This window comes from Xiphias gladius, chromosome 10 (genome assembly GCF_016859285.1).
Source record: "Xiphias gladius isolate SHS-SW01 ecotype Sanya breed wild chromosome 10, ASM1685928v1, whole genome shotgun sequence".
NCBI classification, from domain to species: Eukaryota; Metazoa; Chordata; class Actinopteri; order Istiophoriformes; family Xiphiidae; genus Xiphias; species Xiphias gladius.
The window spans coordinates 24,995,155-25,020,088 of NC_053409.1; the positions used below are offsets into that span (position 1 = coordinate 24,995,155).

Below are 24,934 nucleotides of genomic sequence, written 5' to 3' on the forward strand. Positions count from 1 at the left end.
TGAAATGCACCTTTGGACTCTCCTATACTTTTTATGTCCAAAGGCTTTTTTTTCTTTCTTCTCCTTCTACTAAACATTGATTTTCTGACAGCTGTCGATCTGTTGTACTGATGATTCCACCGGGAGACTTTCATGTCCACCAGAGCTTTGAAGAGCTCCAACCTGTCAGTGGCCTAAAACTGTCTATGCAGCAAACACACCGGATCTGTGATTCCGGAGCCCCGGACAACTGAAATAACTCCTCACCCTTTGCTAGTCTACTGGAGATGATGAATTCAAGACCAAAGCCGCCTTTTTCTTAATCACTAGGGAGCTACGCTAAGGAAAGCTGCAGTTAACTAATTTACAAGACATTCAACCAGATGAAAGCCGTGTTCGCACTTACACAAAGGTAGTAAGCGGCTCAAATATCGCATTAAATCAAAAACCGTTCCATCTTCGCCCACCTGCTGCTCAGCCAGTTTCCTCTGAATCTCATCGCTGTGGCAGACACTGTAGAGCACCGGCTTAGCCAGCTCCGCCTCGATGCGAGACAGCCACGTCCGCAGGTTGCTCATGTTCTTATCGAGCTGCTGCACCGTCACCAGCGTCTCCTTCAGCTTCCTCACCCTGCAGGAAGACAAATTCCACGTTACTGTGTCGCTGGAGTTTGGCTGCTCAAACATCGTGTAACTTTTAAAGCAGTTTTGATACAATAATTCCTCTGGGGCTTCTCTTTCCTACATTAGCATTTTGGAGAAATTATTTGAGTATGTATATGCAGTAGTTCAGTAGAAAAAAACTGGCCACATCAACATTGTACAAATGTATAAATCCAATGAATTAGTCGATCTCTAAATACTCCCCCTACTTCTGTCTGTGGCTCTCAACCAAAGGCCCTTTGGTTCCTACTGAATATTAAAATCTTTAAAAAAAGTCTCAACAATCCATGGTTTAATTGTTTAAAGAGCTCAGTGATTTCCTAAAACAGCTGGACACTAATTTTTAGCAAATGTTACTCAAACAGTAGGACACGGTACGTTTCCTGGGGGCTATTTTAAGCGGCAGAACAACACGTTTAGTTCTCCAGTGAATATTTTTTGGCAGCAGGACGGTGTGTGTGAGACTGAGTCATAATCAACTACAGCGTGTGTGTTCATGGTGATGAAGGAACATGTCATCCAGTGCAACCGTGTGGCTGAAAGATGGTGTTTTAATTGTTTTCAGATAACGATGGCGCTCTGTGGCTCAGAGGAATAAGAGCTGCACGTGGGATTTGTTCACAGTCAAAAATACATACACACGTTCTTTAACGTCACAAGGTTCAAATCCTTTGTTACTACACAGTCTCTTGAATCAACAGGTGAGCTCAACACCCTAAAATGCTGTATTGTGTATGAATTACTACTTTACCAAAGAGCAGCTTTCTTTGACAGGTACATTCTTTGAATTTGGTAAAGCAGCCAATAGTGTCGGCCCCAAAATTCCAAAATCTTGGGGACCTGAAGGCGCAACTGGTGCTACAACGAAATCTGCAATAATATCTGTACGTTCAGCCCCAAAACGGGGACGCTGCAAGACCACATCAGCCCCAAAATAATACCAAAGGTCTCAGGTTAATGATCCAGGGTTCAGTTTTTCGTCACGGCAATGCTTACAAAATCTGATTTCAGTGTTTGAATAAACAATTTCCAAGGTTTTGAATCCAAGTTTATACAGACTGTAATTGAAAAGAAGCGATTCCTGTGCAGCTTGTCACTGTTGGAAATGATCAGATCTGCTCTGTGTCTCATTTGAGGTTAAAAAAAAAAAAAAATGTATCTGAAGTGGGAAAGTTTGAGGTGGAACGTGAACACAACCTTACGTCACAGTGCAGGAATGCTGAGCATGGCTGTCCACAGTGAGAATCACACCCATCACCCTGCCATTGTTAGCGCTCCGCTCGGCTCCACAGCGCAGATTAGCACCGTGGCAGGCTGGCGCAGTGTCTGGGAAGCGTTGCTGTCATTCTCACGTATGACACAACAAGAGCCATTATTGCCGAGCTGCGGGCTGACCTACATCTGAGTGAGAGCTGGGTGTTGGTCTGGGAGAGAGACTGCATTCCAGTTCTGCTCCCAGGTCAGTGACCTACATCAGCTCATTCCTCTACACAAACCGTCATGTGACAGAGCATTCCACCAAAATCCACCTCCGAGTGTCGGTGTGTGTGTTTGCGTCTGAATGGGTGGTTCAGCCTGAACTCCAGACACATCCAGAGTTCAGTCTGCAGGTCTGTAGTTGCCCTTAAACAAACATATTGTAGGTCAGGCCATTCTTACTGACACCAGATGGGTCTTGTACGTTTGTTTAGCACGAGCTGGCAGTCGCACTGACAGTCGTGTTTTCAGCAGCGGAGGTTTCCGTTTTCAAATGAATTCCAGTGAGTTTGAAGGCTTTTGCATTCTGCCTACTACTAGAGTTTTGAGGTTGATATTGATACGTATGATGGTTGATAGAGTTTCTTTACAGAAACTCATAACATGCCCAAACATCTTCATACAGATCCCTTCTTTTTTCTTCTTCTTCTTTTAAGATTCGTGACAAAGACATGAACCAAAAATAAACGTGTCAGTTCTCTGGACAAACTCTGTCACACCGTTTCTACACAATCTCAAACACATCTTTGCCATTTCTGCACTGAAATTTCCTGTTATTTATTTACCGAGAAATACATGAATACATTAATATCTGCGATAAGCTTACTGGTGTATCTCCGGTAGTATCTCTCTAATCTAAAGGCCTCGATTTGGAAAAAAGTTCAATTTTTCTCAGACGTTGGATCAGAAGAGCACAGAAAGGGACTGGGCTGTGCAACTGAACTGTTAAGAACAAAATGGAGGAAAACCTGGAAGTTCAATTATTTGTATCTCGTGTCGTAGTATTGACTTTCCACAAACTATCTAACTAGCTTCACTATCAAGCTTGGTAAAAAAAGCTTCTGTGAGATAATGGAATGGGTTTTAAAGGTTTTTGAGCCTCTCATAAAAAGGAGCATGTTTTCCTTTAGTTTATCTGAAAATGTAAAAATCCCAAAACTTTGAGAAACACTTTGAGAGTCTCAGAAGTCGCAATATTATGCTACGGGTGAGTCTTGATGCAGCTGTGTGTGTTTGCGTGCATGCAGATGCGAGCCCAGGGCTGCGTGTCTCTCCGGCGCGTGGGGACGTGGAAGTAGGCGGAGGGGAAGAGAGCAACATCAGTGACATCGAAAACATGCTGCCGCGTTCATGGACGGACATTTAAAGGCTCACTGCATCCACACACGAGCAACCACACACACACACACACACACACACACACACACACACACACACACACACACACACACACACACCTGCTGTCCTAGCTGCCACCTTGTATAGATACCAACGCACATGCAAGAAAACGGCAGCTGAACTGAAACTGCTCTGGAGGAGTCGGCGTGCGTCTGCCTGCCTATATGCCTGCACTGACAAAGCTGGGCCCATCCCCCTTCGCTCCTGCTCTGCGTCTCGCCTCCACCTCCTCCTCCTGCTTCTTCTATTTACCACAACAAAACACCCGATCTGCTCCCCTTTCTCCCGTCTGCCTCCTCAGCCTCACGCCGGCCGGGTGCATCAGGGCATGAAGAGACTCGGGATCAGGGTGCGAGGTACTTACGGGCTGGTGAAGAGGCTACTCCATGGTGATGGCTTATCCGCGAACATGCACTGGCTCCCCCCCAATCACTCCCCTCCCTCCTCTGCAGTCTGCCTGTCCCTTCCTCCTCCCCTTGCTCCATCCTCTCTCCTCCACTTCCAGCTTTTCCAAACAGCTGGATGCACTCCAACAGAATCACTCAAGGATACACGGAGTCAGGAGCACCTTTGTAAAATTTGTAAAATGTTCACTAGAGCTGGAACTAAGTAATTATTAAATAATAATCTTGACTTTAAAATGGTGAAGAAAGTGCCCAAGGTGATGACTTCAAATCGCTTGCTTTGTTCAACCAAAAGTGCAAAAAAAGCCCAAAATATTCAATTTACATTGATATAAAACAGAAAAAGGAGGCAAATACTCACATTTTAGGCGCCGAAACCAGCTAGTGTTTGTCATTTTTCTTTGATAAATGACCAAAACAATTAATTTTCTGTTGACTGACTAATCGGATTATCGACTAATAATTTCAGCTGTAATATTTATTGTGGAGAAAACACATGATTAAAGAGATAAAAGGCCTAACTTCAAATATACTGAGGAGCCAGTCTGTCAAAGAAATGGTCCTTTCTCGTGCCAGGTTTTTCCTCCTTTGCTTCAAAACGAACCGTATTACTTTTTTCTCGTTCTATCAGTCGTTTATGTGAGTGTTCGAATCACTTTGAGTGTTCACTGTCAGTGTGATGAATGTCATTCATTTAAAAGGCAAAAAAGCTTAAAAATAAAGCTCTGTCTCAGCAGGTATTACAGAGAAATTACTTTCAATGAAACAACAGGTTATTTACACTATACCATAACCTTGCATTTAATTTGTTTATACATATATAATATACTTATATACACACACACACACACACACATACACGCACGTATACACACATCCTCTCACACTGGGTCCTGGCACAACTCCATACTGCTACTATCGGGTATATGGGAAAGAGGTGTTTTTGAAGGTTAAAAAAAAAAAAAATGCAGGTAACCTTGCAGTTCTCAGAGAAAGAAATCCTGTATTTATGTGTTTGGAAATCATCACTTCAGCCCTACTCACTCAGCAGGGTCAAAGATTACTTTTGACGCACCTAATGTAAGAGCAGAAAATGAGATAATTAAGTTGAAAACGATCTATAAAAGTAGAATATCACTTTAAAATAGTACGATCCTAAATCAACGAAGTCAACAACCGTGATAAAAGTACAGAAGCCTATTAAAGTTAGTCCAGGTCTTCAGCAGATTACAGATGCAGCCGTCCATTGCCGTTACCATTATTGGTATTGGCTGCAACCTCGGACATTTCCGCCAACAGGGCCGAAGCTGCTGACACAGACAGACCCAGTGGGAAACCTCAGCTGGAGAAACCTCCATCCGTCACCTTCTTCCATTTTCAAAAAAACCAGCCTGGGGCACAGAGCACTAACAGCAAGTAATAAACTGTAGGTCTGAAGACCGGTAAAAGCTAAACAGGTGGAGGAGAAGAGGGAATGACAAGTAAACGCACAGAAATGGAGAAAAAAAGGCTCAAAGAAAGAAAACAGAAATGTAAATCCAAAGCCCTTTTCAGATATGGAATACAAAACACTGTAAACTCCTGTCTGTTAAAGTACTGGCTTTCTGGTCTTCAGATAGAGGTGTCTGTTATGTAAATGTTTGCTGTGGCTTTTTTTGGAAATGGGCCACAATGCTTACGTGCTGTTTGGCACCTGGTGCAAGAGAGGGAGCGGCTGCAGGTATGAAAAACAGCAGTGAGTTAGAGAGATATCAGAGTAGGGAGTATTTCCTGTTCCCTCACAATCAGTGATGGGTTTAAAACCTTATTTTGCAGTTGAATCCTTAATTGACACATTTTCTCACCATTTTCATTTCTTTAGAGAGAATAAATGTTTATCGGGCACCTACTTCATAATGTCCAAAGGTGCAGAAGCCCTGTCCCACCCGTTAGACGCATTTGGCCTCGGTAGCGCTGCTCTAGGTGCGTTTTGGTCTGTACCGGACTCAGTCTTCACACAACCTTGACAAATTCTACATTATTGGAAAGCTCTAAGTCTCCTGTTTTTTCTATGCAAAGCATATTATGATCCTCATATTACTGCAAAAGCTGTTGATACAGAACTGGTTCAGACTTGTGGCTCCAAAATGTTTTTCACACAAAAGATCCTACAACAGGGCTAGATTCCCTTTTTCATGCCATAAAAAAAAAAAAAAAAAAAAAAAATGGGGCAAAAAACCATACATTTCTACCATGTATGTGCTTCTGTAACTTTGGTTCGATTTTTTAAAGACTTTTATTTCAAAAGGAGATCCAGGTTTGTGACTAATCAAACAGGTTGGAAAAGTGAAACATTTTTCGATTTTGAATTTTGGGCGTTGTTCACAAAATGGGGGCGTCTGCTAACGGGTTAATTCTTCACAAATCATTTTTACAGATTGGTCCGACGTGAGAAGAATCGCGGCAACAACTTAAAATTGTCCCATTCACATGTTTCATTCTCAGTGTATGTGCAATGGACGCTTCAAATTTAAACATCATACTTCTGTAAAATGCAAATTGGTCCACGAATTGCTCAAAACTGGTTGTGATGTCAAAATCCCGCTCATACGTACACTGAGATTTAAAGTGAACACAGAGAAACTTTTCCCCTTCAGCACATGAGCTTGAAGACCCAGTTTGTTATGTAAAAGTGACTCGGATACTTCAAACATGAGACCAACATGTGAAATGACTATCACATGTATGTAAAGAGGTGCTCGTCTGGAAGGGGCTTAAGGATACACGTGTTGGAGGCTTCACACCAAAACACCTTTTATCCTCGTCGTGATGAATGAAATATCCTTTGGTCCTGATTGCAAATGCCAGACGTCTTGTTGTGTGTGAGCCTCCTCTTTTTCAAGGGGTTTGGGCTTTCTGAAAAGGGTAGATACGTATCACGCAAACACGTTCACACAATGGAGATATCACTGAGAAGCTTGAAACCTAAAAAACTCAATTCTCTAATTCATATTCACTTCGCCATCACACACACAAAAACACAGTTTCTAAGAAGTCTGAAAGGGCCACAAACACACCAACCTATAATTCAGCTTCCCAGCCTCACACACCAGGACATTAACTCTCAGACAACTCCATCTTTCCCTCTCACAATCCCTTGTTCAAACTTGAAAAATCACCATGGTAACTGAGCCCGCCAAGAACACAAGAAGCTTGGCATCATCACCACGACGACCAGATCTACGGCCGCTTGAAAAGGGAGCCGAGTGGTTTTATGCGCGCGCTGTATTTCTTTCATCTCGGAGTTAAACTGCCAAACAACATGACACTAAGTAATGTGTTAAAGCTCCACTTGAAATTAACAGCTCGACAAACTGCAATTAAGAAAACCAAAACACTGCAACAATAAAAGAACTAAATCTGCACGTGTGCCAGGCGTGAGGAGACGGAGGAGGAGGCAGGAGAGCAGGAAGATTGTTTTTTTTCAAAGACAAACACCTGCCTCGCGTGCATCTTATTCAGACAATGAGGAGAGAGGACGGTGGGCTCCGGTGGCCCCCGGGGCCGAAGGCACATCAGCACAAAGGTCGGTGTCAGCAGACGGCAGCTGCTGGGCCGGGTGACGGAGCACCCGGTTTGTTCTGGGGGACAAAGGCGAGCCGTGAGCCAGTGTCAACGCATCTAATCCCTCGGCAAGTCAAACCTCAGCAGTCATCTGCCGTAACTTAGTGAGGCGAGACGCAGACAAAGGCTGAGGGACATCATAGTCATCACTGACACTGAATCAGCCCCTCTTGAACCCCATCGGTGCTTATCTGAAAATGTGACACAGTACTGACGGACTCTGGCAATGGACCAACCAATGAGACCAACCACTGACTCACGTCATGTTTGTGAAGTAAGCGCTTTTCTTTTCAATGCATTTGTGACATATTGTGTCAAAATCTGATAAAACATTGGGTCAGAAACGACTCAGTCAGTCAATGTGGGCCAGCAGGGGCCAAAACTCAATTATGCTTAGCTGAAGTGACGGGACCTGGATCGGGTCAGTAATGTCTCCAGTTGGTTTCTAAAGGTACATTTTGAAGCTTACTGTGGTGGTATCATTGTGAGTAACTGAACCCGGAAAATACAAGTTTGGGCAAAGTAAAGGAAGGCTTGGTGGAACTGCCGTGGGACGAGCAAGCATCAACCACAGCTGCTGAATATCTAATTATGAGACACATATACCAAAAAGAAATGTTTCCTTAAGCTATTATATTTCCTTAATGGAACAATTGTTCCCAGAACTGCCACTACGTCACACATTAAGAAGCAAAATTGCTTTTTTGGACCCTATTGCTTTTGGGACTTTATGAATTGATTTCAATACACCCTGAGGTTTTTCTCATGTAGTGGCCATGAGTGGTACTGCATCTTTAGGCATTTCCACTTTAGCTTCATCTTAGCTAATAGTGGTGGTCTGGTGGTCCAGAAGGTTAATAATTACTAAGAATCGAACCAAAGAAAACATAGCGCAGGTGTAAATCAGCACCTTAATTCTAAGTCGGCTTCTTGCAGCGCACGCTTCATTGGCTCAGAGAGTTGGGGGTGTGTCCTCTGTCAGCGTGCGGAGCCTGGGTGGATTAGACTGCTGAGGGGTTAAGGGAGGGCTGGAGCCCATTGATCTACAAAGCTACTTTTAGCCACGTCTCTACTTTTTCCCCACCAGCACGCACGCATGCATGCACGCACACACACACACACACACACACACACACACACACACTCGTTGCTTTGATTAGTCTCACCATGCACAGTCAGGAACACATTTTTATTAGTAGTAGAGCAGGTCATCATTGACGAATTGCTGGGCTGGTGGCAACACTGAATAATGTAATTTCATCCTTACTTGCACCACAAAGTGCTCTGATGGTTTTGATGTGTGACCAGCATGGACATGACTCACTAGAGAGACACTAAGGAAAAAAGTCATCATATAGCTGTTGTTTGTATCATGGCTATAATTGAGGAAAGCAAGCATGAACCTAAACCTAAAAGGTTACAGAGATAAAACATTGGGTCAGAAACGACTCAGTCAGTCAATGTGGGCCAGCGGGGGCCAAAACTCAATTATGCTTAGCTGAAGTGACGGGACCTGGATCGGGTCAGTAATGTCTCCAGTTGGTTTCTAAAGGTACATTTTGAAGCTTACTGTGGTGGTATCATTGTGAGTAACTGAACCCGGAAAATACAAGTTTGGGCAAAGTAAAGGAAGGCTTGGTGGAACTGCCGTGGGACGAGCAAGCATCAACCACAGCTGCTGAATATCTAATTATGAGACACATATACCAAAAAGAAATGTTTCCTTAAGCTATTATATTTCCTTAATGGAACAATTGTTCCCAGAACTGCCACTACGTCACACATTAAGAAGCAAAATTGCTTTTTTGGACCCTATTGCTTTTGGGACTTTATGAATTGATTTCAATACACCCTGAGGTTTTTCTCATGTAGTGGCCATGAGTGGTACTGCATCTTTAGGCATTTCCACTTTAGCTTCATCTTAGCTAATAGTGGTGGTCTGGTGGTCCAGAAGGTTAATAATTACTAAGAATCGAACCAAAGAAAACATAGCGCAGGTGTAAATCAGCACCTTAATTCTAAGTCGGCTTTGCAGCGCACGCTCATTGGCTCAGAGAGTTGGGGTGTGTCCTCTGTCAGCGTGCGGAGCCTGGGTGGATTAGACTGCTGAGGGGTTAAGGGAGGGCTGGAGCCCATTGATCTACAAAGCTACTTTTAGCCACGTCTCTACTTTTTCCCCACCAGCACGCACGCATGCATGCACGCACACACACACACACACACACACACACACACACACACACACTCGTTGCTTTGATTAGTCTCACCATGCACAGTCAGGAACACATTTTTATTAGTAGTAGAGCAGGTCATCATTGACGAATTGCTGGGCTGGTGGCAACACTGAATAATGTAATTTCATCCTTACTTGCACCACAAAGTGCTCTGATGGTTTTGATGTGTGACCAGCATGGACATGACAATGTTGAAATGGTTTCCTGATCATGTTAAGCAGCTTGTGCAGACCCAGTGTCGAGAGACACTGCCCATGTTTATCAGCTTAGTGGGTTTTCACCCCCTCAGTGCAGCCTGCATCAGGCCATCCTCTGGGACGAAGTTGAATGTTCACGTAACGATTGTTATGGTTTCCTGCAAGCCAATCAGAAATAGGTATGTTCTGTGGCCGTGGTATAACAAAATTTAAATCAAGAGTGTGACAACTGCACATTCCATCACAGCCATGAGGCTCGTGCCTCAGCAGCGGCTCTTTAAAAGGCTTAGCCTTGTTATGCTGGTCAGTCCCTGAGGGGACAGGGGGGAGGAGGGCAGATCCACTGTTGTGTGTTATGCTCCCTCTCCACTCTGGTCCCCCTTCAATTGTTAAAGATGGAGGGCAGATCTCCTTACTAACAACCTGCCAACCGTGACAGACACCCTCCTCCTCGTCCACCGTGAACCTCACGGCTGGGCCTATGTGGATTCATCCTCTTTTTCAATTTTTGCTTTGATTGGAGATTCTGGGAACTCTTCACTCGTTTACCCCTTATTAGGCTGTGTCCACAGTAAATGGGATACTCTGAAACCATCCTTTTCTCTCCATCTCTCTCTTCCATTCACACCACTGATGGCATTATATGGGGTCAATTTGAATGGTGTAGTATTCTTTATTTTCTTAAGTGCAACCAGTCCCCTTATGAAATAGTTCACTGAAGTTACTTTTATGACAGTTTGCTACCACTTATTCCAAATACTTCTCTGCTGTTGCTGCCTAAAACATCTTGAGAACAACCAGATGACAGGTGTTTAATGCCAAGTTCACACACAAACAGTAGAGACGTGAAAGGATGCCACTCACTGCGAATTGAACCTAAAAAAAAATAAAATTAAAAAAAAACATTGTGGTACTGCTACTCAAACTCAAGACAACCAGAGGCTCGATGTGGTGAAGTTAAGAAAGGTTCACTGAAATGTCCTCTGACTAACAAAAGCGAAAATCAACCACACTCATTTTGATTCCCTTGTGTGTTATTTTCTTCTCCACTCGACTACGTAAAAGTAGCTCAAGTGAATTGGAGAAAAAGCTGACTGTCACAGTCAACGGCTTCCCAAGTGCCCATGATGACAAATGATGCTGGGAGACACACCACCTGGGAGAGGAAGCACTTCTTCACGCACTGCTGCGGTGGCAGCATAACTGTTCAGTTGGAGCTAAATCTGTATATCACATGCTCAACACAGGCACGCGTACAAGCTTCAGGCCTGTTTGAGACAACAGACTTACTGCCTCTTTCTGTCTTTATGTGGGAACTGCCACTGTAGGTTAAAGTATCATTTTTACCAAACAGAGATTCAGTGTCTGAAAACATACGTTTATTCAGATGAACTTAATGCTAAAATTTCTCTTTTACATTATATTGTGACGGAGAAACAGAGCCTGAGGAGAGATGGCGCAGCCACAGCCACTAAACTGCCACCATATGGCAGATCTGAGTCGTTCTCGTGGAGGATAAGTCAACCCCATCCCCCACCTGCAGTGGTTTAACCCATCTGGCTCCGAGAAAGCATTCCGCTGTAGCTCAGCTCAACTCAGTTCGGTTCGATTTGCTCTGATTTTCGGTGTGGACAACATCAACCTGCCATCTTCTAAACATAGAATCCTTTCACAGGCACCGAGCAGGCAGTTATCGGGGGCAGAATTCACTCATCAGTTTAAATTCGCTGCCCTGTTGTTTGCTAGAGATGTAGCGGTAATTGGTGTGCACTCCGCCACCCTGCTTCCACTCTGCTGCACAGCGAGGACACTTGCCGGTAATAATACTGTTTGACAATGGGAAAACCAAGTTATTGAGGGAGAGCAAGAAAGGTCAAAAAACCTTTTGCTAATGCATGATGCTTGTTTTTGAGATCGGCCTTGTTAGTGCTGATGCGTAATTATCGAGAAAATAAAATCCCACCGTTCATTCTCAGGCAGAAGAATCATATTATGGGGAAGCCGAAAGTTAAGACTTACAGCACTAAACTCTAGTTGACAGAGGACTATTAAATCAAAATCTGTAACCTTTTAGGTTTAGGTTCATGCTTGCTTTCCTCAATTATAGCCATGATACAAACAACAGCTATATGATGACTTTTTTCCTTAGTGTCTCTCTAGTGAGTGAGTGGGTCATGAGAAAAAAATGCAAACATTAAAAAAAACAAAACAAGTAAACGTTATTTTGTGGAGCAGAAACGTTTTTTCCACTTTCTTATCCCGGCAAATCATCTCACCCCTCAGATTCATATTGGTACCCCTTGCTCCTTTGAAGCATTGGCTCCCAGTGTCCCAATGGAGCTGCTCAGGGAGCATGATACCATTGACCCTGTTCATACCCGGCATTAACATACGTCCTGGGTGATCCGATCACAAGTGCACAGCTCTATGTACAGGTGTGAATACACCCAAGATCCGATCGCTCAGACCACATTCATGTGGCCACATGTGTGTATGCAAATGTGTCCTGGGCCACACTGAAGGACCGCCCACTCAACTGACTGAATCATGTAAGCTGGCTTTGTCCACGATATCTGAAAATTTCGAAAAGCCGACAGAGATATATATATATATATATATATACACACACGAGAGTGTCAAACATCTCAGGCGATTTGGTTTGCCTGGAACACGCCAAGGAATAGACCCAGTCAGTATTATTTTGATTTTTTCTTTTTCTTCTAATTTCCGGCAGACCGGGCACGGGAAGGACATCGTTGCCAACCGCCGGTTAAAAACAACAACGCATTTGGTCCTTGCGAACCGAAAATATGTAGATGTTTACTTGCATATAGAGCGGGGAGGTGAGAGCCGATCATAAGTGGTCACCTGAGACGCGGGTGGGGATGCATTCTGATGACGGATGTGAACTGATGTACTGAGAGCTGTCCACTTTTGGTCGGATCACCTGAGGCGCATGTCAATGCCAGGTATGAACGGGGCCATTGAGGCCAAAAGTTAAAGGCCACAGTAGGCTGCAATCGAAGTGCTTGTCAGAGCTTCCAACAGTGAAAGCCCCTTTTCAACAGTGAAACTGGGGAGGGCTCTTAACTTTTTGAACGCAATACAATGGATGACAGTCAGGCCTGTTTCATGCAGGGATTAGGCGGGTGTTTGGAGGTGTGAAAGTTAGCAGGGTTGGAACTTCTCTCTCAAGATCTCATTTTACATTCTTCACACAACTACCTCATCCCTCTTCATGTTTACAACCATGAGGTACACCATGAATGGTTTCCAGGACTGTCCAAAGGGGCGTGGCGCTTGAACAATTTACTGTGCCAAGACCACAAATAGACAGACACAGAACTCTTGGAGAGATTTTGGAGGCAGTGTGATGCAGCCAGGAGGAGGAAGTAGCAGTAGGCTTTTGACCCAACCTTTGGCTGTATGGACACTTTTGCTTTTAGATGTGGTTGGAAAACCTGGTTCGTTTGTCTCATTCTGAGGCCTTTGCCATCACTGAGGTTGGGTCTGGCACCAGGACATGATTAAACCTGCCATGTAAAATTAGACAGCTTCTTTTTCTTAATATTCACCACAATAGATTGGCCAGCGGGTTCATCTCTTGCATAATGCGGCTCTTATGGAGATCAGGAGTAAACTGGCAGTAAGCTGCTGAATGGACATTTCAGCAGCTCTCTGTATACAGCCACCACTCCTCTCTGTGTGTTGGAATGAGATTTGCATTTGTGGATTAATATTAATATTACTCTACCCTCTGTCAGCTCCGAGCTTTTCTACTTTAATCTGCAGCCGCAGTAGAATAACAGCTGTGCGCTGCCCGTTCCTACCCTCCCGACAACACACAGATAAAGCTGCGTGTGTTGAACCGTAGCTGAAACAAGGAGGATTTGGGCTTCAAAAGAGTCTGTAATGAACTATGACAAAAGGAAGAATCAACAGGTTTTCTGGGAAACTGAGTCTTAGATTTGAGAAGCATTTGTGGGGTAGACACAGCCAATCATCTTTCAGAGTAAACAGTGCCACACATAGCACCTTCAAGGATCTATACCTGAACTTTCTGCATTTGAAAGATCGAGTCGTCAGACCAGTTGCCTGACAAAAATCGAATTCATAAAATGACAATAAAACATATTCACCTTACCGTTCATGTAGCACCAACTATAGCCTCACCTAAATCCACAACTGTTCTCATTGTTGTTGCAATGTTGAATAAAATACAACAGTGCTCTGTTAAAAAGGTACAAAGTACAAAGCTACTGCTTCCATCCAAGCAGCAAAGTCCTTTAAGGTACCACCATGTCAGTTTCCAAGAAGGGTTGCTCTTATAGTTATTGTTCAACATAGTCACATGAACCACAGCTATAAAAAAGGAAATGAGAGAAAATAATGGTCTGGTGAAAATGCCAGCACTGTGATTGGTACACACAAAACACTGGTTGTATAGCAACAAGACTAAAAGTCAATCCACTGAGTTGTCATGTTACAGTTACCATGTTTTGGTATCCCGATATCGTTCCGTTTGCTCGTATGCATCTTACTGTGCTAATGTTAGCATGTTAGCGTCCAAAGGTTTCCCTCTGAACTGAAGTGTTCAAGGACTGACAGACTGACCAAATCACATGACCATCCTGAACCGTTTTCCATGGCCGTCTTTCCTCCCACCCTCACTTCATCCTTGCGTGCTCTCTTTTCCTACCTGGCCTCTATGTGGTCAAACAGATGCTGCCAGCGGTCGTTGATGTCCTTCAGCTTGTCGTTGATCTCCGTCTCCTTTGTCTTGTTGCTGGCAGTGATGAGCTGTTCTCCGAGCTGCTTTAGGTGGGTTTTATTCTCACTGAATAGGTTGATCTCCTCCATACAGTCCTGATTCAAGAGCAAAAAAAAAAAAAGAAAAAAGAAAGAAACTAATAAGTGCGTGACGGTTCACATTTCCAACAAAAGCGACTATGCATATTCCCTGTTATGTCCATACAGGTGTAAATAAAGTGACACATTATCATTGGTGTAAGTCCCACATCAAGGCCAGGGTTAGTTTTATAGTCACTACAGGCAAGAGAAATAAAAAAGGTTTAATACTCAGTGACAACCATTAATCAAACTCAAAATATACTTTCAAATAAGTATTAATTTATTTATCCCCTTCAAATTTTTCACATAACATGTATACATTCGAGAATACTTACTACAGTTTCAACTGGAAATTCACCTCATTAACATTTTTGTTTGCCTAAAGTACATAAACTTTACATATAAAACAAAATCCTTTAACTTGATTTATTCTTCACTACATTCTTATTTAAAAATCAACTTTTTAGACAAAATCTTGACTACTCCTGACTTTGGAAGTTTGCCAGAAGGTAACGAAGCTCCTGTCGAGACTGTGCGCCGGGGCAAAACACTAAATTTAAAGCTCCAGGGCTTGAAAAGATTTAAATCTTGTGACAAGGCAATAAGTTGTTTGGGCTTCAGACACCCCCCCCACACACACACACACACACCGTAACAAATGAAAGGGGCCCTGAGTTCGACACAAAACAAACCAGCGTGGCCCTGCTGGGGCCGAAACAGCTGTCGTCTCTTAACAATCAGGAGTGAATTCACAGCTTTTTCAAAAGCCCGGACCGTCCCTCCACCACCCAGCCCGACGTGTCCCAATGCAGAGCAGCTCGCAGTTCAGAGCTGACTGAATGACACAGCAAAATAAACACGGTGGCAAAGTGAAACAGTCAAACAGAGCCAAACCGAATCTTCACTTTCATCAAAATTTTACTTTTCTCATTTTGTGTTTCACTGATAACCTTTGACGACTTTGCATGGTGATAGGGTTTGAGCAATATGACTCAACAGAACCGTACCACTGTGGAATTATTAATTTTCGCTACAGCAAATATCAAAACATAACCAGAAAGCATTTACCTGAGAGAGTTGGAGAAACTTGAATGTAGGACGAAGGATAAATACTTTTTCCACACGTAGTGATGTGCAGTCATGGGATACATGTGCCTGATTGTTTTTTTTTATTTTGAGCACAAAAAAACTAATTACTTCTTTCTTTGCCCACGGCCCTACTTTCTACAAAATCCTATTAAAAAGTTGTTTAAGACATTCTGCTAACAAGAAACACAGACAAATGGGACCTAAATTATATCCTCCCTGAAACTTTTAAGTCATTTTTCACTGCTGGCAAAAGGTCAAGCTGCACCTTCCTCAGTTTACTTCATCGTTTAGCCCAAACAACCAAGTGTCTCGTTCACACAGTAACTTTGATCATCTGCTCCGATGGATGATGGAGTTTACAGCCACAGCCATCCAAACCTGTGAAGTGCCACTAATCTAATCTTCAAGCCACTGTAACCAGTAGTTAAGTATCTATTGTTATCACAGTGACAATGTTGAATGGGGGTGTGTCTTTGCTGCAGCCTCCTACCTTCTTCAGTTTCTCCACCATTTCCTCAATGTTGAGGTCGGAGTTGTGTGCCACCTTGTTCTCCATCTGCGTCAGCCACTCACACAGCTCCTTGTTCTTCTCGTTGAAGATGATCCACGCGTTCAGACGGTCCGCGATCTCCTGCTTACGCAGAGACACCTGACGGGATTGGAGGACAGAAATTTACCTTAAGACGCTTAGTAGTGCTGTGTCTGAACATCTTATCACTGATACTGGTGCGGCTGGTGCACCAGTCATAATATCGGAACGTCATTTTAGTTTCTCAGTTTGATTTGATTGGAAGGGGTGATGAGGAGGAAGGTGTTGAAGTTGTTGAAGATAACTGACACCAGCTCTCCTCAGCAGTAAAACTCTTGTTTTCAAGCCCACTGCTCCCACATTATGCACAAGCCATTTACACCAGAAACTCCAGGATCAATACGAATCATGAACAGAAAAGTTTGGATTCATAGCTAGTTTAGAGACTGAGACTTCCCAAAAAAATTACTGGCACAGTTTGGTTTCAAATTAGTCACGTTTTAGCTGTATCAAACAAAAAATCTTCTCAGTGCATTCTTTAGTTAATAACTCTGAGGTCCTGAGAATGGGTTAGGCTTAGCAAAATACTCGGATATGCCTCTAAAACCAAAATACACTGCATTGTGCACTGTGATCCAATTGTGGCTAAGTGCTTTACTGAACCAAGAGAAGCTGTTACCTGACCGAGCAGCGATAAACAGCAATAGGTGGTGTGGTGCTGTCGAAGCGGCAGGAAAAGTGTCTGAAGCATGTCAACAGACAGGCCTGCATGGTGTTTGTTTAGCTCTGATCAACTGTCTCAGACCTCAGTCAGTAGCGCTCAGGGTGTTTGAACTGACTGTACTTGAGACAGACCGATTCACCAACAACACAAACGTGTACCTACACACAGGCATGAATGTAAACATACAGTCACACACACATATACACGTGCAATCATGTGTATCAGGACCATTTTAGACTGTCTCATCCACTGCATGGGAAACAATCCTGGATGCTTCCTGTTGAAAAGTTTTTGTAGAAAAAAAAAAAAAAAAGCTCTTTATCCGAGGTGGGAACGTTATTCAGAGAAATAATTTTTTGATAACCTTTATGTGATGCACATACTTGAAAACATGGATGTATTAGGAGAAGAGGATAACATGTTCCACTCACTCCAAAGAAAGTTGCTGACTGGACTGGTACACCAAAAAAGGTTTTTCAGGCTTTAACGCTGAGTCTGACCAGAGTCCCTCTCTGGCTCAGCCGGTTTACTCCCTGAGCTCGTGAATGGCACAAAAATCATGTGGAGATAATGCTCTTCGTGGCATTTTAAATTCCATTGGATATACTGGCTGAAACTGTCATAATACCAAGAGTCATTTCTTATAAACTTTTCCAAATTTCCAGCATTTTCTTAATAGTTTTACACTCTTCTTTAAATATTGGTTTGAACGGGAAAGATGAGCCCAAGATCATCATATGACCTGCAATTTGGACTGTGGTCTACAATAAAAAAAAAAAGAAAAAGAAAAAGAAAAACCTTGTTCAGACTTTTGCTGTTCCTGGGGGGAAACATACTTAGGATAGCAGACCAACATTGGTTCACTAAATGACATAGAGAGGGCGATAAGATTGACAAATATACCTCAGGTTAACTTTCCTACCCCTATTAACGAGCAGCAACAGGAGGCAACCAATACTGTCTCCCTGCAGTGGATGAAACAGACCAAAACAAAGGTACGAATGTGTGTGTGTGGGGCTCTGTTTAAAAGAGGTTTCAGTTAAACACACAGAAAAGTCGGTGTGATCACCTTCCCTTCCCCCAACCAAACTCATTTTAATACAAAAGCACCTCTTCCTGAAGTCGCTCAGCCCATTTCAACATTTCTGTCACCATCTGTTCCCCCATTTGCACAAGGCCCCTCACTGTCACCCCCCACCCAGACCTGTTGGTCTCTTTAGTCGCCGTTTAAAGGCTCACTAAGATTTATTAACTGAACTCCTCATTAAAAGGCTCAGACTTTTAACACCGATGACTGGGAAACACACATAAAGTAACCCGGGTGAAAAACACAAGGCACATTAACATGCAGCACAGCATAATAGACTGCAGATGTGAGAACTGCCACAAACATGTCCGATGACTGTTCCCTTCCACTTTCCACTTTTGAGGTAATTGAGAAAATTAAGATTTTGAATTAAGCCTTTTAGCCTCTGCACAAACTTTTCCCTCCCTCGTTCTCTTCGTCATGGAGCAGTTTAAGGAGCTAAATTGTCTCACCTGACCTGCTGCAGTTCCAAAACACACACACGCGCACACGCTAACTAACGAAACACAAAGTGAGTGACTGTTTGGGTTGGTGGTTTCCATATGTCAGTTCATCACTTATTAACCCTCTCCAACCAACAGTCCAACAGTGAAACTTGTCTGAGCTGGACAAAGGAAAGATTTAATAAAAAAAAAAAAGGGGAAAAAAAAAGAAAACAAGGGGGAACAGACCTTTATTTGAAATGATAGTGGAGAAACTTAAATTTCCACAGATGCCACATATGCTAGAATGAACCTGGGGAAATGAAGGTAAAATGATGCACGAGACCTAAGAATATTTACATGTGACGGATTGGTGCGGCGACATGAAGTTTTGGGTTTGACTGTTTCATTCAGAGTAAATATCATACATCTTAAATTTAGAGCCAGAACAAGCTGATAAACAATATATACATGATAGCGTCACATATGGTGGAATAAGATGATTTTTTTTTTTCCAGCCTTAAAACTTCTTGAAGGGGATACTAACGGAAATGGCACGGTAAGGAGCGAAAGATGGGTCCCAAAGGAAGAAAAATGTTGGGCCACCAGCGTCAATTCACTCTCACTACGCACTTTGTATGAATCTCCGCACCAATGATACCTTGAAATGACTTTCCCTGGCGATTTAACTCCAATTGTTTCAAGCCAGATAAGCATTTGAACTCAGTGCACACGCTTTCTAAACATGTTTAGCCGAGATGGTAAATGAAGTTGCAAATTTACCACGTCATGTTTTGCCATAAGATACACAGAACCACAAAGGGAAGCACATTTAAAGTTGAGACATTTAGACAGTCCACATCACATATAGCACCAGAAACAAATCTGGTATGGAATAGCAAGGTGAGGAGATACTGCTGTAAGCACTTAAAACAAAGCACAAGGGATAAAGTCCAATGAAAGCAGATAAACAGCAGAAGCAGCTTTTCAAAAGATGAGTTTAGTCAGATTTTAGCTTTAGGTAGGAGCTTGGTGTCCTAAACCCAGCAGACTAACCTTGAGGCAGAGCTCTTCCCACTGGCAGTGCAGGTGCTCCACCTGCTCCTGCAGCAGCAGGACGTCGTCAGCGATGATGTACTGGGACAGATCCGTCTTCATGGCGCTCAGCTCCGTCAGACTCTCAGCCCAGTCCTCCAGGGAGTCCTCGTTCTCCTGCATACCATAGCACACCAACCACCACAACAAACTGTCAGGGAACCCCTCCACAGCTGCTCTCTCACAGCTACTCCCTAATGTCTCTCTCTCTCTCTCCCTGGCCCCTTTCCCTTTCTCTCTCTCTCTCTCTCTGTCACTCTTCTCTCTCCCTTTCTCCCCGCCCATAGAGAGAGGATTAAGGGCCGCAGTCTGCAGGCCGGCCCGGGGAGGGGTGACTGTGGAGGGGGAGGGGATTGTGGGAGGGGTGGAGGCTGAAGGCTCTGATGGGTCGGAGAGGACGAGTTGTGAGTCAAACCTGTTTCAAACTTGGCTTTGCTCACTTGAAACTTTAAGTCATCGTTTCCCTCCCATCTCAAACTGCCTCAAGGCTAAATGTCTGTTTGTAGTTCTTTCATTGTTATTGTTCCCTGATGTCTTCAGACTATGTTTGGAGCTATTTTCATTTCTCATTGCTTTACTTTGATTATTAACCCTTTACAACCCACTGATGCACCTTCTAGCACTGTGTAGAACTTTCAGACTGATGGTACTATGAAGCGTTGCATGACTGTGAACTTGTACCATACATACCAATGGATTAGACTGTCATCTTTATAAATACTGAGCAATTGAAGCCTTGAGGGAATAGTTTGACATTTTGCCTATTTGCTTTCTTTCAGAGAGTCAGATGAGGAGAGTGATGACACTGTCATATCGGCCCATTAAAAACAGCCAAGAGAAGGTTAGTTTAGCTTAGCATAAAGACTGCAATTGAGGGGGAACAGCTAGCCTGGCTCTGGCCTAAGGTAAAAGAAAAATAAAAATCTTGCTGGCAACACTTCTAAAGCTCAATAATTGATCCGTAATGTCTAGTTAGTTTAATCGAAGCAAGCATGTAATAAGCACAAGTTTTGGTTTGAGGTGGGGGTTGTGTGCGGGACTATTTCTTGGCTGGGAGCGGTGAGATCCTGGTGGACTTTGTCACGTTCGCACAGAGCCGGGCTGTTTCAAGCTAACAGCCCGCTGGCTGCAGCTTCACATTTACCGTATAGACATGAGAGTGGTATCGATCCTCTCCCCTAACTCTCATAAGCACATTTCCCAGAATATCAACGTATTAATCTAAAAATACCTCCTACCCGGTCAGAAATGTAATAAATCCTGAAAAACTTTGTGTCCCATCTGATCACAAGGGTCTAATGATCAGAAACAGTCCCTTTGTTTCACCAAAAGGGGGAGTGGGTGGTAAAACTGTTAAAAACCTGGTGAAAATTTACAACAATCTGGCAGGAATTAATATCATCATAATAAAACAATGGCATTTGCTTTCTTTGTTCTCACTTAGCAGCAACTTATTTGTTTTCTGCGTTATTTATCTTGATTTTCTATGACTGGCTTTTCCGAACTGGTCTCATCACATAAGGACATTGTTTGCCGTAAACTGCAGTGATCAGTGTCTTCATGCAGCAGAAAATATTACAACATTTGTTTGTGAGGGGGACATGAAATCTGGGTCAAAATTGGTTTCAAACTTTTTGTTTTTTTTCAATGAAAATGAAAACATAAAAAATCGTAACCATGTTTTTTTTCACTGCTTCACATTGTGGATACGTAATTTCTACCAACTACAAAGGGTAAAACATTTCAGACTCATACAACAACTTGTCCAATCCAAAATCTGGGCTGTTTTATAGGGAGAAAAAAAAAATCCAAATTGTTGAGGTTAAACTAAACCAAAAGAACAAAAGACGGTTTAACTAATGGGACAGAGGGAGTCCTGGTCAAAATATATATTATATACATACATATAATAAAAAAGTACCATTGTCAGTCCCATGTTACTTAGCCAGACAATCCACCCCTGGCTCCACACACTGAGGTTTAACCCAGCCAGTGAGCTTATTGCTGCCTTCAGAGTGTTTCTGTCTTTCCACAGAATCTTCTGTATAAACAAAACCCTGCCTGTGGGCCAATGTACAGGACAATAAAAAAATATATGTCGGCAATATGTGGTATTCTGCATGTTTGGATCTATGCTTGTGCAAGCAGGTGTTGGTGCAGATGTACCTTGTTGAATTTCTCGGCACTCTGCAGCTCATCGTCGCAGTCCGGCATCAACTGGTTCAGTCTGGTCTTCATGTCCTTCAGCTGCAGCATGCTGTCTGCTAGTCCGGCCTCGCAGCGCTCCCAGTTCTGAGACACAATAAAAATAAAGATAGAAAACAACAACAACAAAAAAAACGAATTGGGCATACAGAGTGTTGCAATGGGTTCTTCAAATACTGATTGGCTTTGAGAATGACAAGAGAACCACTGCTTTCCTTTGTCTTTTACTTCCTAAATATGTCCTCTGTCATTCATTAAAGCTGATTGGATTAACTTGGCTGCACTCAGGCAAACAGAAACCGTCAAAGGCTACAGGGGACAGATGGAGGACAGAGAGTGCAGATGTCTCTACGGTCAGAGAAGACTGGTGTCTGTCCAGGTTGGCTGTTGCATCAGACCTGCATAACATATCCACCTGTAGCTGATTCAGGGCAGCGAAGACGACGTTGAAAAAGGTGTCAGGTTTACAAAGCCATTAGACTGCTGTGCTGTACCTGGAGTATTTTTAATTCCTCTGTCTGTTTTTATGCTATGATGAGTATTTCCTGCATCATGTACACTCCTGATAATCAAGGACAAAGTAGACTGGATATGCCCTATATTTAGCTCCAGGTTCAGATCCAGGTTCTGGAAAAAATTCTGTTTAAGCACTAAACGTTCATTGCAAAAGTGAATGCATGAGTAACCCACAATGCGAGGTTGAGGATGACTGGTTGTGGAGGTACGTAACAATATAATCCCACTTCCCTTGTTTCTTTCCAAATCTGTAACGACCAAGAGCAGCTTTCAGGTCACTTACGTGTCCTTAGATTCATTTAAAAAAAAAAAAAAAAAAAAAAAAAACCCCACATATTTAAATTGGAATTTGATCAGATTCAGAGAGTATAATGGAAATAGGGTCATACATTGTCAAACTGTCACAGTTTGTCCTAAATCATGGAAATACAAATAAAATAAAATCATACTGGGCATTTTGGTTGAATCTTTTCAAATCTAAAAAAATTCATCTTATTATTATTTTTTTTTTTTACACTTTTCAGATTGAACCAAAGATTAGGAGACTAGAATCCACACAGGCTGATGTAACTGTCTCACGGGACATCGGTGCAGCATCTCCACTGCCGGACATATTGACTGAAAAGATCACATTTCTACAATTCCATTGATTTTGTCTGTCCAGTGGAATCGGACCCTCCAGTTTCATTGACTGGAGCTCACTGGTCTGGTCTTCCACACAACTGAACCCCCGACACCAAAGACAATTCACAGGTCAAACAGTCACACGTAATACAAATCCCGATGTGAGATTTGGCCCAAAACTTAATTCCTACCATGCCAAACAACATGTTACCTGCTCTTGCAGAATGGTTGATACCACAAATACGCATTAAGCAGTAAAATACAGCTCTATTACAGACCCGATCTATCGATAATCTGTGTTTTTATTCCTGCCGAGCTTTAGAGTACTGTCTCAAACCATTCAAAACCATGCGTTTGGAAAACTTATAAAATTCAAAACACGTTCATTCCAGAGCCTGAAATATACAGTGCAAACAGCGTAGAAACGTGTAGAAACCTCACTGCAAGGTGCAATTGGGGCTGCATTTAAATTCTCAATCACCTCTCCGATTAAATGATGAAAATTACAGAAAATAGGGACAAATTCTCATCACAATCATCCCAAGCCCAAAGTGGTGTTTGTGATGTTAGCTTGTTTCATCTGGCCAACAGAACAAAACCCAAATATATTAAATGTACGAAGATATAAAACAAAGAAAAGCAGTGAGTCTTTCTAATTTCGAAGCTGATATTTTGATATTTTTTCATTTCAGTTGCTTTCAAGCCAATTTTAAATCCAGGACCTGCTGGGTTTTGGGTCCAGACTAGGTCCAAAAAAGATGGATTTAAATCGACCTTTTTAAATCAAATCAAGCCTCATTATTAGCCAAGACCAAAACAGGCAGTTGACAAAAATAAAGGCTGAGGAGTCCAGTAGATGTTCATGAAATCATCACTTAAACTTGTGCAGAACCACAGCGAGTTACAGGAACTTGACAGGGAGTGACCGAGTACCTTGACGATAGCTTCGGTGAGGTCCATCCTTCGGCCCAGCAGGCTGTGGAGGTTGTCCCACTCCTCCTGCAGGGTTCCCAGATCCGTCTGCAGCTGAGTCTGGGTCTCTTCATCCCCCATGGAGAAGAGCTGGCGGCCGACCTCTAGAGTGTGGATGAAAGTGCACTGATACCTCTGGAACAACAGCTCTGTGTGCTGAGGAGGAGGAGGAGGGAGGGGAGAGAAGGTTAAAGAGGATTTTAAAGAGGGCGGGAAGGAGGGAAACATGGGAAAAAAGACATTAGGATAGAATTCTAACCAACTGGTTGCGCTCCTGTGGTTTACATGGGAAACCTAGTTCATTAAGGGCACACTGGTGGTTGCTTTTATTGTGGAGTAGCTATCAACAGGCTGAAGAAAAAGAAAGTTATGTTTATTGTATCTTCATCACAATCAATTCAAATCTCCTCATTTCCCCTTTCATGGTAATTAAAGACTCGCAAAGAATCAGAATGGGAGGACTCGTTTCCTGATCTCATTTGTCTTTCTTTTGATGTAGACGCAATCAGCAACGTTTGTTTCTCAGTCTTTATATCATCTATTAACTCAGCCCTCAGACTCAGCTTTAAGCAGTTGGTTTCACTCCTGTTTGCTTCTGTCAGTGGTAAAGACTGGTCTGGATCCGAATTTTAAAAAAAAACAACAACAGTTTTTGGAACATCAATGCTCTGCGGGGATCTTTTACAGTTCCGGAAATGTACAGACTAGAAATTCGACCATTTCCTGGTTTGTGACGGTGTGGAAACGAGTCGTTTTTAAAATCAGAGGCAGCGGTGAAGAGCAACATTTGTCAAGTATAGCAACAATTCTCACTCAAAAAAAATTATTGTATCAAAGATACAAAGAAATAAAATGAAAAAACCTCCTGTTTTCATGTTTGGTAAATAATAAATAATAATATCTATATCTATTCCAAACTCTATCGTAGCCTTGATGTTGTCTTTTTCTGGGACTCGGCTACATAAAATATTATTCTGTCCTGGATGATTCATTTTGTTTTTCATCTTAGAGATTTCAGGTCAGTAGCCTCATTTCCACCACAGTCAGGCTGAGTTATTAAGCCAGTGTTTTATGTCCCTGTGAAAC

The 24,934-nt window shown here is 42.8% G+C and overlaps 1 protein-coding gene across 1 annotated transcript in view; it reads right to left on the reverse strand.

Moving 5' to 3' along the window:
- Nucleotides 1-24,934, reverse strand: part of syne2b (spectrin repeat containing, nuclear envelope 2b) — a 156,898-nt gene that overhangs the window by 18,372 nt on the left and 113,592 nt on the right. Inside the window, exons 109-114 of the mRNA XM_040137436.1 lie at nucleotides 23,810-24,004; nucleotides 21,698-21,823; nucleotides 19,493-19,648; nucleotides 16,165-16,323; nucleotides 14,434-14,600; nucleotides 447-609 (exon numbers count right to left, since the gene is read on the reverse strand). Coding sequence (XP_039993370.1) covers nucleotides 447-609; nucleotides 14,434-14,600; nucleotides 16,165-16,323; nucleotides 19,493-19,648; nucleotides 21,698-21,823; nucleotides 23,810-24,004 — 966 coding nt within the window. The remainder of the gene's footprint in view (nucleotides 1-446; nucleotides 610-14,433; nucleotides 14,601-16,164; nucleotides 16,324-19,492; nucleotides 19,649-21,697; nucleotides 21,824-23,809; nucleotides 24,005-24,934) is intronic.